General features: G+C 39.5%; 2 protein-coding genes across 2 annotated transcripts in view; one reads left to right on the top strand and one right to left on the bottom strand.

Annotated features, from left to right (window-relative positions):
• LOC124711980 (required for meiotic nuclear division protein 1 homolog) overlaps positions 1 to 7,901 on the bottom strand; it is a 105,831-nt gene extending 97,930 nt beyond the window's left edge. The window contains exons 1-2 of the mRNA XM_047242263.1: positions 7,416 to 7,901; positions 1,998 to 2,124 (exon numbers count right to left, since the gene is read on the bottom strand). Of these exons, the coding sequence (XP_047098219.1) occupies positions 1,998 to 2,124; positions 7,416 to 7,763 (475 nt within the window). The 5' untranslated portion in view covers positions 7,764 to 7,901. The remainder of the gene's footprint in view (positions 1 to 1,997; positions 2,125 to 7,415) is intronic.
• A 316-nt stretch (positions 7,902 to 8,217) lies between these two features.
• The window catches only part of LOC124711499 (DNA polymerase interacting tetratricopeptide repeat-containing, protein of 47 kDa), a 78,532-nt gene continuing 72,048 nt past the window's right edge, over positions 8,218 to 14,701 (top strand). The window contains exon 1 of the mRNA XM_047241612.1: positions 8,218 to 8,605. Within this exon, the coding sequence (XP_047097568.1) occupies positions 8,447 to 8,605 (159 nt within the window). The 5' untranslated portion in view covers positions 8,218 to 8,446. The remainder of the gene's footprint in view (positions 8,606 to 14,701) is intronic.

The raw sequence follows: 14,701 nt of genomic DNA, 5'->3' as shown, positions 1-14,701 counted from the left end.
TTTGAGGTACAGAACCCTAAAAAAGGAAGACTAGGATTTAATGTCGAATTGTCATTGCACATAACATGAGCTCTTGATCATACAACGTAAATTAGTAGGAACATTCTGGTAGAATGTAAATAAATTAGGAGTAAAAGAGATCATTCACCAAAATAGCAGAAGCACTGGGTCAATGACAGGCACACACAAAAGAGAAAGAAAATTTACTAGCTTTTGGAATAAATCCTTTGTCAAGCTAGAGTACCAACACTCTCTCTCTCTCTCTCTCTCTCTCTCTCTCTCTGTCTCTCTCTCTCTCTCTCTGCTGCAGAAGACAGGAGTCTGGGTGGCTGGAACAATTAACAATCAAGAGCCGTCATTACAAAAGCTTGATAAGAGACCATAACAGAGGAAAAGAGCAAATGTCATTAATCACATCGTTTGTGTAGTGATGTTGTCAGAAATTACTGTGGAATATGAACAGTAACAAGCTATGTGTCAACAGCTGTTGTACATAGGTTTACTAAATGAGGGATCAACATATGGCCCATTTGTTTTGTAACAGGAGCTGAAATAGTTGCACCAAACCCTTATGTGAAAACAACCAAAATCCCAAGTTTGCAAAAAATTTGACATTACAAGAAAAATAATTTTGTGTGTACGATAGACTGCTGACTACTTTACTGTTCAGTAACTGTTGCAGAACTTTTCCTTGCAACCATAGCCAACCTTTTTGTACCAATATCAGATTTGTAGGCTTCACCAAATCACAACCAAACTATCATCGTCCAACCTAAACTAAATCTCAGGTAATGCTGGGATCAGTACCTAACTATAACTTTAATGCCAAAAAAGAAGAAAAAATATGGAAAAAGTGGCAGTGGAAATTTATGCTTACTTTCTACGACCCAACGTAGCCACTAATAATCTGCAGTGAATATATGGTCACAATTTTGTCCCCCCCCCCCCCCCCCCCTCCGCCCCAAACTTCTCTTGCAGCCAGTAGTGCTCCTGTTCTAGACTTCAGAAATAACAACAATAAAGAATATCATAAAGATGACATCTTAAGTCACAGACAGGCACAATTAAAAGACTTTTGGCCACAGCCTTCATCAGACTAAAGTTTTCATTGCTCAGCAATAAAAAAATATATATATATCTTGGGTATTCAAACATTAATTAGGAGTTAAATAAGCTGATACCAAAAAAAAGATAGATCGCTACTCACCATATAGCGGAGCTGTTGAGTTGCAGTAAGGCACAACAAAAGGAGTACTAAACAAATGAGCCTTCGGCCACAAGGCTTTCTTCTGAAATAGACAACATACACACCTTGGCAGCCAGGGACAGAGGTCGTGTAGTGTGAGCTGCGTTAGCATGAATGGCGTCTGTTGCCTATTACAGAAGAAGGCCTTCTGGCCGAAATCTCACATAGTAGTCTTTTTGTTGTGCCTGTCTGCTACTCAACAGCTCCACTATACGGTGAGAAGCAATCTATCCTTTTCGTAATATTGTCATTGTTCCATCCTAGATTAACCATTCCTTAGTTAAATAAGTCAGTAAAAATGAATAAAAAGTATGAAAGTGATATTAATAACGAAGCTGTGACTAAATTTAGAAAGGATAAAAGTACTACTTATCAAGCAGCAACACAGACTTAAATGTTCCTTCAAACGGAAAAAAAAGAAATGGATTGATATGAAACTAATGGGCTTAAATTGGAAAGTCACCCATGTTCCAGGTCAATGGAGAGAAAGCAGAACAGGAAAATCATTAATTGCACTGCTTTCCTTCTTTAGCTTGGGAGTTACTGACTTTTTCTGCAATTTCCCCCCATCTCTGCCACAAGAAGCAGTTTCTCCTTTCCAAAGCTAGCATTTACATGACTTTCTGTTAGTGACTAATGTTCATTATCACTGAGTAATCAGACTTTTTCATCTGTATTTTATTGCTTGTACAATGTGAGTTATACATGTAATTAAAGAAAACTACTTTTCTTATTAATTCTAATACATTACCTGCCTGATTAGTATCTGTACCATCCCCTAATGGTCGCACTTCATAGAGATCTTGCTGAATTAATCCCTCCCTGAGCTTCTCCAACTCATACTCCTCAGCTGTAGCATATGCAACAACATTCCAAAACTGAAAAATATTGTATTTCTAGTTAAGTATCATTATAGTACTTTACTATCAAACAATTTATTAGTGTGTATGTTACTTTCATTCCACAAAACGATTACCTGGGAGCTAAAAACGTGAACTGTGAATAAATATCTGTTTATAACCAAACACTCCTGTGCAGACATGTTGATGTGATGTGTTATAGCTCATGTGTTACGCAAAACAGATTATAATGTAAGAGAAAGAAAGAAGGAACAGTAGAGCCTTACATCCAAAAAATGGAGTGATAATTAGTCACAGCAACAGGTAGCAGGTATGTTTAATAACTATTTCTTAAACGTAGCAAAAAATTCAAGGACACACTGTTCAAGAGAAAGCAGTATACTGAAAAAGCAACTCATGCAAAAATTCAATCACATGAGTGTCTGACCACCTTCTCCTACTGAAAATAAGAAAATTACACATTCTCTCAAGCCAACGGCACTGCCACAGTAGTGCCACCAGTTCCCGCCAGATCACTGAAGTGAAACACTATCAGGCTTGGCTAGCACTTGGATGAGTCACTGTTCAGGTCTGCTGAGTGCTGTTGGCAAGTGGGGTGCACTCAGCTCTTGTCAGGCAAATTAGGGAGCTACTTGATCAAGAAATAGTGGCACCACATACAAAAACTGACAATGGCTGAGAGAGCGGCGTGCTGACCACATGCCTCTCCATATCCACATCGGTGACGCCTTAAGCGCTGAGGATGACACGGCAGCTGGTCAGTACTACTGAGTTTTCAAGGCCTGTTCAGAATTCTATCAAAAATAAAAACTTATCTGGGTCTGGTGGTGTTTCCAACTGAGTACTAAAGATTTGTTCCCATATAATAAGTGCTGTCTTTTCTTAGGTATGTAATGCCACAAACTCAGGGCATTTTCCCAGAGATAATGAAATATGGCATTGTTAAAATATCTCTATAAGAAAGGTGACAGGAGAGATAACTACTGCTCCATAACACAACTGCCATCATGAAATACAAAATTTCTGAGGTGATTTATTCTAGAATAGTGTGCCAACCTGAGCAACAACAACATCATCAGTAAATCACAATTTACCCACCCGGTTACCGTGCAGTCTACCACACTGCTTTCCAGGCGAGAGGGCGTGCCGGTCCCCAGCACAAATCTGCCCAGTGGATTAGTGTCAAGGTCCAGTGTGCCAGCCAGTCTGTGGACAGTTTTTAAGGCGTTTTTCCATCTGCCTCAGCATGTGGGCTGATTCCCCTTATTCCGCCTCAGTTACACTATGTCAGCGATTGCTGCGCAAACACTTTCTCCATGTATGCATCCACCATAATTACTCTACCACGTAAACTTTGGGGTTACACTCGTCTGGTGTGAGACGTTCCCTGGCGGGGGGTTCCATTGGGTGCCGAACTGCACAATAACCCTGGGTCGGTGTGCGGCAAGTGGACCGCTGCACCCTGTTAAAAGGTTGTGAATTACTGAGGGCTCCAGCGGGGACGAGGCCTCTCTGTTGTTTCTAGGGCCCCGATTCCATACAAATCACAGTTTGGATGTCAGAAGAATTGCCCAACTGAGAATGTCATTTACACATTTATTAACCAAATTTTACAAGAGATAAGTAACAAAATAGCACTGGTTGGTATTGTCTGTGACCTATCTAAGGCACTTATCTGTGTGAATCACAATATTCTCCCAGAATAATTGAGGTTTTATGGAACTAATGGTCACTTTTATAGAGCATTCTACCACAACAACCCACTTTCCAAAAACTGTACAGATAAAAAACAACTATTGGTAGAGTTCTATTCTCTTTCTGCTTGTGCACATATCATGTTGCATACCATATATTATTTGGCCTACGTTACAGGATGTAGCGATATCCAGTCAGTTGACATGTTTAATTGTTTGAGTGTTCAAATTGTGATACAGGTTATGTTTTTAAAAGTTTTTCATGCATAGTGGTTTTTCTATATTGATCTGACAGTATGTGTTATGTGACTCAATCACATATTGAAACGGCAAGTTTGCTTTTGGGAGCATATCCCACTCTGCTATCATGATGACTATCACCAGGGCATTAATTACATCGACAGGTAGTCTCAACAAACAGCAAGGTTTTCATCTGATAAGGTCACAATTACATGTGGAACTTAATGAAACATGGAATATGGTTTGAAAAATATAGATAGGTGATTTACGACATACTTTTTCTGACTTACCGTAGTAAGCTTGTGGTCACTCGTCTGTGCACTTCTATACTCAACACAGGCATTAGCAAACATTTTCTTTTTCTTTGGTGGGTATTGTTGAACTCATTTTAGAAGTTGAGGTGTTTTATATTGGTGTTTTTTGGTGCAGGGCTTCATGAAGCTCTCATCTGTGACACACTGATCTTCACAATGACAACAGAACTACGCTTAATTAAATCTTATCTGTAGAACTGACTTTGTTCATTGCTTTTGGTTCACTGTTGTCACCATCTTTTCAACACATAGAAACTATTCTCTGAGCCTTTCATTAAACACAATCACTATTAATGTATGGCCTGCTTTTAAGTATGGCAACTAAAGTGTAAGATGCTATACTTACACCAGAAAAACCACACTCCCTGCAATTTAGTGCATAGGAAGAACAGTAGATGATGATGATGATGATGATTGGTTTGTGGGATGCTCTACTGCACGGTTATCAGCACCCGGAGAAATACCCAACCTTTGCTCAGTCCAATCTTGCCACTTTCATGAATGACGATGAAATGATGAGGACAACACAAACACCCAGCCATCTCGAGGCAGGTGAAAATCCCTGACCTTGCTTGTAATCGAACTCAGGACCACGTGCTAGGGAAGCGAGAACACGACCGCGAGACCGCAAGCTGCGGACAAGAACAGTAGAGCCAACAATGGGGCATAAAGCTGGTGAAAACAGTTGCAAAAAAGGATACAACAGAGGCATCTGATCCCACCCATCGGCTTTGACCTATGACGTAAGGGTGTTGTGTTGTGTGATGTCTGATGGCGCGGAGTTTAGTTTATAAGTGTGTTGTGTTTGTAGATTTCGTCTTGTTGCGGTTGGTGGTGTCCTCTGGTGGTGTATTGGGTTCATTTGGGTGTTGGTGCTTGAAGTGTGCATTTATCGGTTGTGACTGTTATAGAAGAACAGAAATTAGTTTCACTGAGATAAGAATTAAGTTTCCAATGTGGTTATGTTATTGCGGTGTCATTTGAAGTTATTGGTTTGCTGTTTGTCACACGGTAAGTTGTTTAATTCAATTTGTGGCTTATTTTGTTGGGTGTGGATATGACTTCTAAGTTTAATAGTGTGTGTCTGCGGGCTGAAATGGGGGATGACATTTTGTGTCATTAAGTTTCTGTAACTTTTTGGCTTGTGACGGAGATAGTGAAATGCAGTGTATGAGCATAATATGCGAGTTGGGGATAAGTGTGTAGGGCCGGAACGTTTTTATAGTAAGTACTCGTTTTTTTGGGTCTACTGTTCGCATGTTATGATGTTCGGTGGGTTTTTATGTGTTGTTGGGTCGGTGTTACGTACTGCATGTGTTGGTGGTTGATGTTTTGGTATTGGCACTTGTGGTTGATTTATGTACCTTGGGGGAAATACTGGATTTCAATTTTTTTGGTATCGTCAGTTGTATTTGACCTGCATAGGTCATGGGAAGTGTTCGACTCCAATGTGTCATAGCTGTGTGTTTTGGTGTCAGGAGTTGCTGTTGACCTATGTAGGTCAAGGGAAGTGTCCGATTCTAATGTGTCGTTGTGGCTGTTTTGGTATCGTGTGTTGCTGTTGACCTATTTAAGCCAAGGGAAGTTTCAGATTATAATTTTTGTTGTTTTAGGTGTTGGTTTTGTGGTATTGATAGTCGCGGTTTGATTATAATTTTTGAAGTAGTTGGTGATGGGAAGTGACCGATTCCTGTTTTCTTTAATTTCATGTAGAATATACTATTTTTGGGGCCAGATATGCCTAAAATACATATTAAAACAGGACTTTTTTTTTGCAATTTTACTTTTGCAGAATGGTTGGTACGGTATACTGAACTTCGGGTCTTAAGCATTGCTTTTGTGAGTAGTCCAGTATACTGGACCGTGGGCCTCAGGAGGTTATATTTACTTTGTCCCCACCCAAATATCCCCAAAAAAATGGTTCAAATGGCTCTGAGCACTATGGGACTCAACTGCTGTGGTCATCAGTCCCCTAGAACTTAGAACTACTTAAACCTAACTAACCTAAGGACATCACACCCATCCATGCCCGAGGCAGGATTCGTAGCGGTCGCACGATTCCGGACTGCGCGCCTAGAACCGCGAGACCACCGCGGCCGGCCCAAATATCCCCAATTACTCGCGCTGGTCCCGTTAGTTTGATTATATTTTTGGAGCGAGATGTGCGTGTTGGTTTTATATGAATTTCGTGTTAGTTGTCGTTTATGTAATGACGTCATAGGCGCCATATTGGAAATGTTGAGAATTGAAACTTCCTGGCAGATTAAAACTGTGTGCCCGACCGAGACTCGAACTCGGTCCCGAGTTCGAGACTCGGTCGGGCACACAGTTTTAATCTGCCAGGAAGTTTCATATCAGCGCACACTCCAATGCAGAGTGAAAATCTCATGCTGAATGTTGACAATTGTCGTTTTCGACAATTGGTGACATCATGGGTCAAAGCAGACGGGTGAAATCTGACGCTTCTGTATTCCCGTCATTTCAATTGCTGAGTGCACATAGCATTTATTGTACAAAATCATATTTACCGAAGTACTCAAAATAGACTGGTACGTTTCGGCACAACTCAAGGTAATTTCCAAGACGGCTAGGTATCGCAGTTCCACCCTTACCGCCAAGCGATACTGTATACTAGTATAGTTGTATTATCTCATTTTGACCGACGTCTGAACATACACTACTATTCTGTCAGAAGACGGGGGCAGTAATCTTTTTCACTGCTGTGCAATTAAAGTTGTCCTCTTACAAGATATCACTAAATCGTTCACTACCATAAGCCCATCACAATGCCAATAAGATCTACATGGGGGCAAAGCAGACAATAAAAAAAATGGCTCTGAGAACTAAGGGGCTTAACATCTGAGGTCTTCAGTCCCCTAGAACGTCGAACTACTTAAACCTAACTAATCTAAGGACATCACACACATCCAAGCCCGAGGCAGGATTCGAACCTGCGACCGTAGTGCCTAGAACCGCTCGGCCACTCCGGCCGGCAAAGCAGACAATACAGCAACAACAATGCAAACAGGAATTGTAAGAACTATCCACATTTATACTTTACCCCTGGCTTGCTGACACCTTTTTCCTCGACAGCTGTTCGCTTCTTACGCGGGACCAATTTCTTCGTTTGCAGCGCTGAGAAACTTTCGTGAATGCCTTGGGGATCGTGCATGGATTTCGTGGATTCAGATCGCATAAGTATGTCTTTAATTTTTTCCGGTGGCCGACACAACAGACGTAAGTTGCGGGAAAAAATTGCATAATTTTGAAAATTTGTCTGTCCAATGACGGAATGGACAGTAGTATTTTTCTTCGCTTCCGAAAAAAATCTGTTACATCTCAAAACATTACTGTATGGACAAAAAGCTATTCTCCCCCTTAAAACCAAATGCTGCAGCATTACTTTCATACTTCCTCTGATATTTACGTTTTTCAGTAGTTTCTAACCGAAACAAAAAGGGACACCACATGAGCGTCTTCCTAGCAATATACGACACTTCACCTGTGGGACAAACACAAGCAATGAAACTTTGCGGCAACAAAAACAAACACACACATTCTTATGTTCTTAAACATGTTCACCAACTGATGATATGCAAGGACAAGTATACCAACTGAAGATTTGCAGTTTAAAACAACTATGCACCGGAAGTCGATCCCCCATTGTTACATACTATATGAGTGGAAAAATCCAGAGTCTAAAATCATTTTGTTGAAAATTTGGTACCGTGCCATTCGAGCTCTTTTTAGAATAGTAAGACAGGAACCCACCTTTATCTTGGTCGAGTGAAATATCTTTCCCCTTGTGGATTTTATTCCTCTTCGTTTTCTTTGTGCTCGATCGGCGAAATGTTTTTGTTTTGAAGATGTGTGTTGTGATGTCTAGTGTTACTCATTGACATCAACAGTGTTGTATAAATTATGAATTTCATCTTGTTAATGCATTTAGATATATTTATAAACCACATATCACGGTACCATGTGCTGATTAGAGTTAGATGTCTAGTGCGCACGTAACAAAGAGTACGCAGTTCTCATCAGCACAACGATACGCAATTCTCATCAGCACAACGACCTCATCGTTTCACCAGAATGGAAAACCATTCAGCAAAACCGAAGAAAACGAGTCAAATGACTGACGAGGAGAGGTTACAACTAGCAGAAAAGCTGGATAAAGAACTGGACGAGTATATTGCAGGATTAGAGAGACGTCCATATACCGAAGGATGGCCGGAAGACCGTTGGCGAGAGGTACAGTATACTTGTGTGACTGATGAAGACAGTACTATGTGTACTGTGCTGGTCTTATGGATGTTTTATAGCACTGATCAGTCTGTTTGTGTATATTGCACAAACTAGACAGTAAGTTATCGAAGACCATTGAAAACATTAGTATCCAGTCTGTTCAGCCATGCACTTCTGTGTAATACCCACAACAGATTAAAACTGATTTCGATGCTCGTTTTATTCGTATACTGTCAGTAGGGAATGAACTTCACAAGTAAATATTACACGTTCCGTTTGGGTAATTTCATGTGAAATCACCCAGTAGCCGTTGCCCATATGTCATAGATTTTTCTGAAAATTTGGTGTAAGAATGTACATAATGAGTTTGGATTAAAATATTTTTTCTGGAATTTTTTTGAACAAAATTGTAATTAGGAGACAATTATGAAATGTGGGCCCCTTCTACCAACTGGTGTTGAGAAACGAAATGCCTTGTAAGCTTGTAACCACTATAACTTTTTGATTTATGAATCAATTTCATTCAATTTGGTGTCACTGGAAAGCAAAAGAATAGAGCTAGGGCCTATAATATAAAAATTATTAAAGTGCTGTGACTAAGCAACAAAGGTTTGAAAATTTGTAATTAATGTAATTTCTCACAATTTTTTTAACAAATTTCAGGATTTTTTTCCCAGCAAAATCATTAGTTTCACCATCTGAATTTTTGTTTCAAATAATTCCTACTGCCATACTTTTCAACATAAAAAAATTGGAAGGATGTTTGTCCTCTGTTGTAAGATCTTATACTTTTTCAGTAATGCTGTAATAATTAATTGCTTTAAATAGCTAATCAGGAATACATGAAAAAAATGAAAAATTCAGTCTAGCAGCAACACTCACATGCAACACAGGCTGTGTGTGTTAGATTTTTGTGTGTCTGTGCACTTATATGTGTGAAGGACGTTTTTGTCTTGATTTTGTGCTTCTTACATAAGCAGCCATTCTGTCTGGTAATTAGAGAACAAGAAAAAGTTTCAAACCATCCGATTCTTTTCTGCAACATACACAGTTGATTAAAAATAACATCATCATCATCATTTAAGACTGATTATGCCTTTCAGCGTTCAGTCTGGAGCATAGTCCCCTTTATAAAATTCCTCCATGATCCCCTATTCCGTGCTAACATTGGTGCCTCTTCTGATGTTAAGCCTATTACTTCAAAATCATTCTTAACCGAAATCAGGTACCTTCTCCTTGGTCTGCCTCGACTCCTCCTACCCTCTACTGCTGAACCCATGAGTCTCTTGGGTAACCTTGCTTCTCCCATGCGTGTAACATGACCCCACCATCTAAGCCTGTTCGCCCTGACTGCTACATCTATAGAGTTCACTCCCAGTTTTTCTTTGATTTCCTCATTGTGGACACCCTCCTGCCATTGTTCCCATCTACTAGTACCTGCAATCATCCTAGCTACTTTCATATCCATTACCTCAACCTTATTGATAAGGTAACCTGAATCCACCCAGCTTTCGCTCCCATACAACAAAGTTGGTCGAAAGATTGAACGGTGCACAGATAACTTAGTCTTGGTACTGACTTCCTTCTTGCAGAAGAGAGTAGATTGTAGCTGAGCACTCACTGCATTAGCTTTGCTACACCTCGCTTCCAATTCTTTCACTATGTTGCTATCCTGTGAGAATATGCATCCTAAGTACTTGAAACTGTCCACCTGTTCTAACTTTGTTCCTCCTATTTGGCACTCAATCCGTTTATATCTCTTTCCCACAGACATTACTTTCGTTTTGGAGATGCTAATCTTCATACCATAGTACTTACATTTCTGATCTAGCTCTGAAATATTACTTTGCAAACTTTCAATCGAATCTGCCATCACAACTAAGTCATCCGCATATGCAAGACTGCTTATTTTGTGTTCACACATCTTAATCTCACTCAGCCAGTCTATTGTTTTCAACATATGATCCATATATAATATGAACAACAGTGGAGACAGGTTGCAGCCTTGTCTTACCCCTGAAACTACTCTGAACCATGAACTCAATTTACCGTCAACTCTAACTGCTGCCTGACTATCCATGTAAAGACCTTTAATTGCTTGCAAAAGTTTGCCTCCTATTCCATAATCTCATAGAACAGACAATAACTTCCTCCTAGGAACCCGGTCATATGCCTTTTCTAGATCTATAAAGCATAGATACAATTCCCTGTTCCATTCATAACACTTTTCCATTATTTGCCGTAAGCTAAAGATCTGGTCCTGACAACCTCTAAGAGGCCTAAACCCACACTGATTTTCATCCAATTGGTCCTCAACTAATACTCGCGCTTTCCTTTCAACAATACCTGTGAAGATTTTACCCACAACGCTGATTAAAGAGATACCTCTGTAGTTGTTACAATCTTTTCTGTTTCCTTGTTTAAAGATTGGTGTGATTACTGCTTTTGTCCAGTCTGATGGAACCTGTCCCGACTCCCAGGCCATTTCAATTATCCTGTGTAGCCATTTAAGACCTGACATTCCACTGTATTTGATGAGTTCCGACTTAATTTCATCCACCCCAGCTGCTTTATTGCACAGCAATCTATTGACCATTTTCACCACTTCCTCAAATGTGATCCTATTTCCATCCTCATTCCTATCCCATTGTACATTGAAATCTGAAACATTACTGATTTGAGCCATTATAAATGGTTTTTGAAAGCCTGCGACTGTAGATACAATAGGTTTGTTTATAAATAAATAAATCTTCTGCTACCAGTCACGATTTTCTTTATTTTACTATTTGCACGACGCGTTTCGAGAAATAATTCCCATTTTCAAGTGCGTTTTTATGATGTGTGTTAAGCCATTTCTTTTGATGTTGTCAGTGTGTGTGAGTCTGCTTCGTTTTGTTGACTTTTACTGTAATACATAAGAAACGCGATTTTTTAGTTGGGTATCAATATTTTCTGTGAGGTTAGTGGCTAAGGTTTGAGAACAATTTGTACTTACGATTTTCTAATGGTCCATTTGTGTAGAGAGTCACACACACTTAACATCACACACAACTTGTACATTTTACACATCGAAAATATCTTATATAAACAAAACAGTTACAAAGATCTTCTTATAGGTAGTTCACAGAGATAACATTATAGGTCTTCCACAGATTATGATATGCTTTTGTACAGAGGTTAATTTATCTTTACAATTTGGCTCACGAATTACTTATACTGATTTTACAATTGTGCTTATTTCTATGTTTTACTATTTTTATTTAAGTATATTATCGAAACATCTTCAGATGTTTCGATAATATACTTAAACATCTTCAGATGTTTCGATAATATACTTAAATAAAAATAGTAAAACATAGAAATAAGCACAATTGTAAAATCAGTATAAGTAATTCGTGAGCCAAATTGTAAAGATAAATTAACCTCTGTACAAAAGCATATCATAATCTGTGGAAGACCTATAATGTTATCTCTGTGAACTACCTATAAGAAGATCTTTGTAACTGTTTTGTTTATATAAGATATTTTCGATGTGTAAAATGTACAAGTTGTGTGTGATGTTAAGTGTGTGTGACTCTCTACACAAATGGACCATTAGAAAATCGTAAGTACAAATTGTTCTCAAACCTTAGCCACTAACCTCACAGAAAATATTGATACCCAACTAAAAAATCGCGTTTCTTATGTATTACAGTAAAAGTCAACAAAACGAAGCAGACACACACACACTGACAACATCAAAAGAAATGGCTTAACACACATCATAAAAACGCACTTGAAAATGGGAATTATTTCTCGAAACGCGTCGTGCAAATAGTAAAATAAAGAAAATCGTGACTGGTAGCAGAAGATTTATTTATTTATAAACAAACCTATTGAAACATTACTGATCGTATTTTCACCTACATTGAGCAACTTTTCAAAATATTCCCTCCATCTGCCCAAGGAATCCACAGGATTCACAAGCAGTTTTCCTGACCTGTCCAAAATACTTGTCATTTCCTTCTTACCTCCCTTTCAAAGACTGCTAATTACACTCCAGAATGGTTTTCCAGCAGCTTGACCCAAAGTCTCCAACCTGTTTCCAAAGTCTTCCCAAGATTTCTTCTTGGATGCTGCAATTATCTGTTTGGCTTTGTTTATTTCTTCAACATAACTTTCTCTGTCTACCTGAGTTCTAGTATGTAGCCATTTTTGATACGCCTTCTTTTTCCTTTTACAGGCTGCCTTGACTGTGTCGTTCCACCAAGCTGCTTGCTTCATCCTACCTTTACACACTACTGTTCCAAGACATTCTTTAGCCACTTCTAGTACTGTGTCCCTGTACCTTGTCCATTCCTTTTCCAATGACTGTAATTGACTACATTCAACTAACTGGTGCCTTTCTGAGATCATTGTTATGTACTTGTACCTGATTTCCTTATCCTGAAGTTTCTCCACTCTTATCCTCCTACATATGGACCTGACCTCCTGCACTTTCGGTCTCACAATACCAATTTCGCTGCAGATTAAATAATGATCAGTATCATCAAAGAGTCCCCTGAATACACGTGTGTCCCGCACAGCCTTCCTGAATTCCTGATCTGTTATTATATAGTCAATGACAGATCTGGTTCCCCTGCCTTCCCAAGTATACCGGTGAATGTTCTTATGTTTAAAAAAGGAGTTTGTGATTACTAAGCCCATACTGGCACAGAAATCCAAGAGTTGTTTCCCGTTCCTGTTGGCCTCCATATCCTCTCCAAATTTACCCATAACCTTTTCATACCCTTCTGTTCGATTTCCAGTCCTGGCATTAAAATCACCCATGAGCAGAACACTGTCCTTGTCCTTTACTCTAACAACTACATCACTGAGTGCATCATAAAAACTATCCATCTTATCTTGATCTGTCCCTTCACAATGCGAATATACTGACACAATCCTAATTTTCTTGCTAGACACTGTCAAATCTATCCACATCAGTCGTTCTTTTACATACCTTATTGCAACTACGCTGGGTTCCATTTCTTTCCTGATGTAAAGCCCTACACCCCATTGTGCTATTCCTGCTTTGACTCCTGACAGGTAGACCTTGTATTCTCCCACTTCCTCTTCTTTCTCACACCTTACCCGAATGTCACTAACAGCTAAAACATCCTGCCCCATCTTACTTGCAGCCTCTGCCAGCTCTACCTTCTTCCCAGAGTAGCCCCCATTGATATTAATAGCTCCCCATCTCATTACCATTTGTTTGCCGAGTCGAATCTTAGGAGTCCCTGGTTTGTCAGTTAGAGGTGGGACTCCGTCACCTCCAAAGGTCCGAGGCATTTTGCTCTGATTGTTGCCAACATCGTATTTAAAGTACCGGGGAAGCAGGTTGCTAGCCTTACTTGCCCCGAGTCCCATTGAGTTTTACCCCTAACGGTTGAGGGACTAACTGGTGGATTTGGTAGTCTTTGCCATATGAGCACAAAGGTGACCACAACACAGAATATGTCCGAGATGCTCAGCCTTATTCCAAAGTAACTGGTATCCCGACTGTCGGGACCACTTACATGGCCACTCATACGTTGCCCGTGGTTCATGAACTAGGACATGACTACAGGAACCCACACCATGAACCACTTGATGGAAAATGAACCACAATGTAAAACAAATATTCTTTAGGTTTTGTGTCATCAGTTGTGTGTTAGGAGAAAAGTAGTAGCAGTGAAGAGCTTGATTTAATAGATATGTCAAGCCTGGATCAAGCTGATATTGAATTATTGAAGCTAAGGAGCACCTGTGAAATATTGAGAGTGTTTGTTTTTCTCACAAAAGGCTCTATTTGGGAACATTTGAAAACAGGCAAAGAATTTGCTGTGACCTTTTTAAGAAGCATTGTAAAAAGACTACTAACAAGGGAACCTGCCCATCGCACCCCCCTCAGATTTAGTTATAAGTTGGCACAGTGGATAGGCCTTGAAAAACTGAACACAGATCAATCGAGAAAACAGTAAGAAGTTGTGTGGAAGAATGAAAAAAAAAAACAAAAAAAAAAAAAATATACAAACTGAGTAGTCCATGTGCAAGATAAGCAACGTCAAGGATAGTATGTGTTCAGGAGCGCCGTGGTCCCGT

This window comes from Schistocerca piceifrons, chromosome 8 (assembly GCF_021461385.2).
Source record: "Schistocerca piceifrons isolate TAMUIC-IGC-003096 chromosome 8, iqSchPice1.1, whole genome shotgun sequence".
In the NCBI taxonomy this organism is placed as follows: Eukaryota; Metazoa; Arthropoda; class Insecta; order Orthoptera; family Acrididae; genus Schistocerca; species Schistocerca piceifrons.
This window is presented reverse-complemented; position numbering and strand designations above follow the sequence as displayed.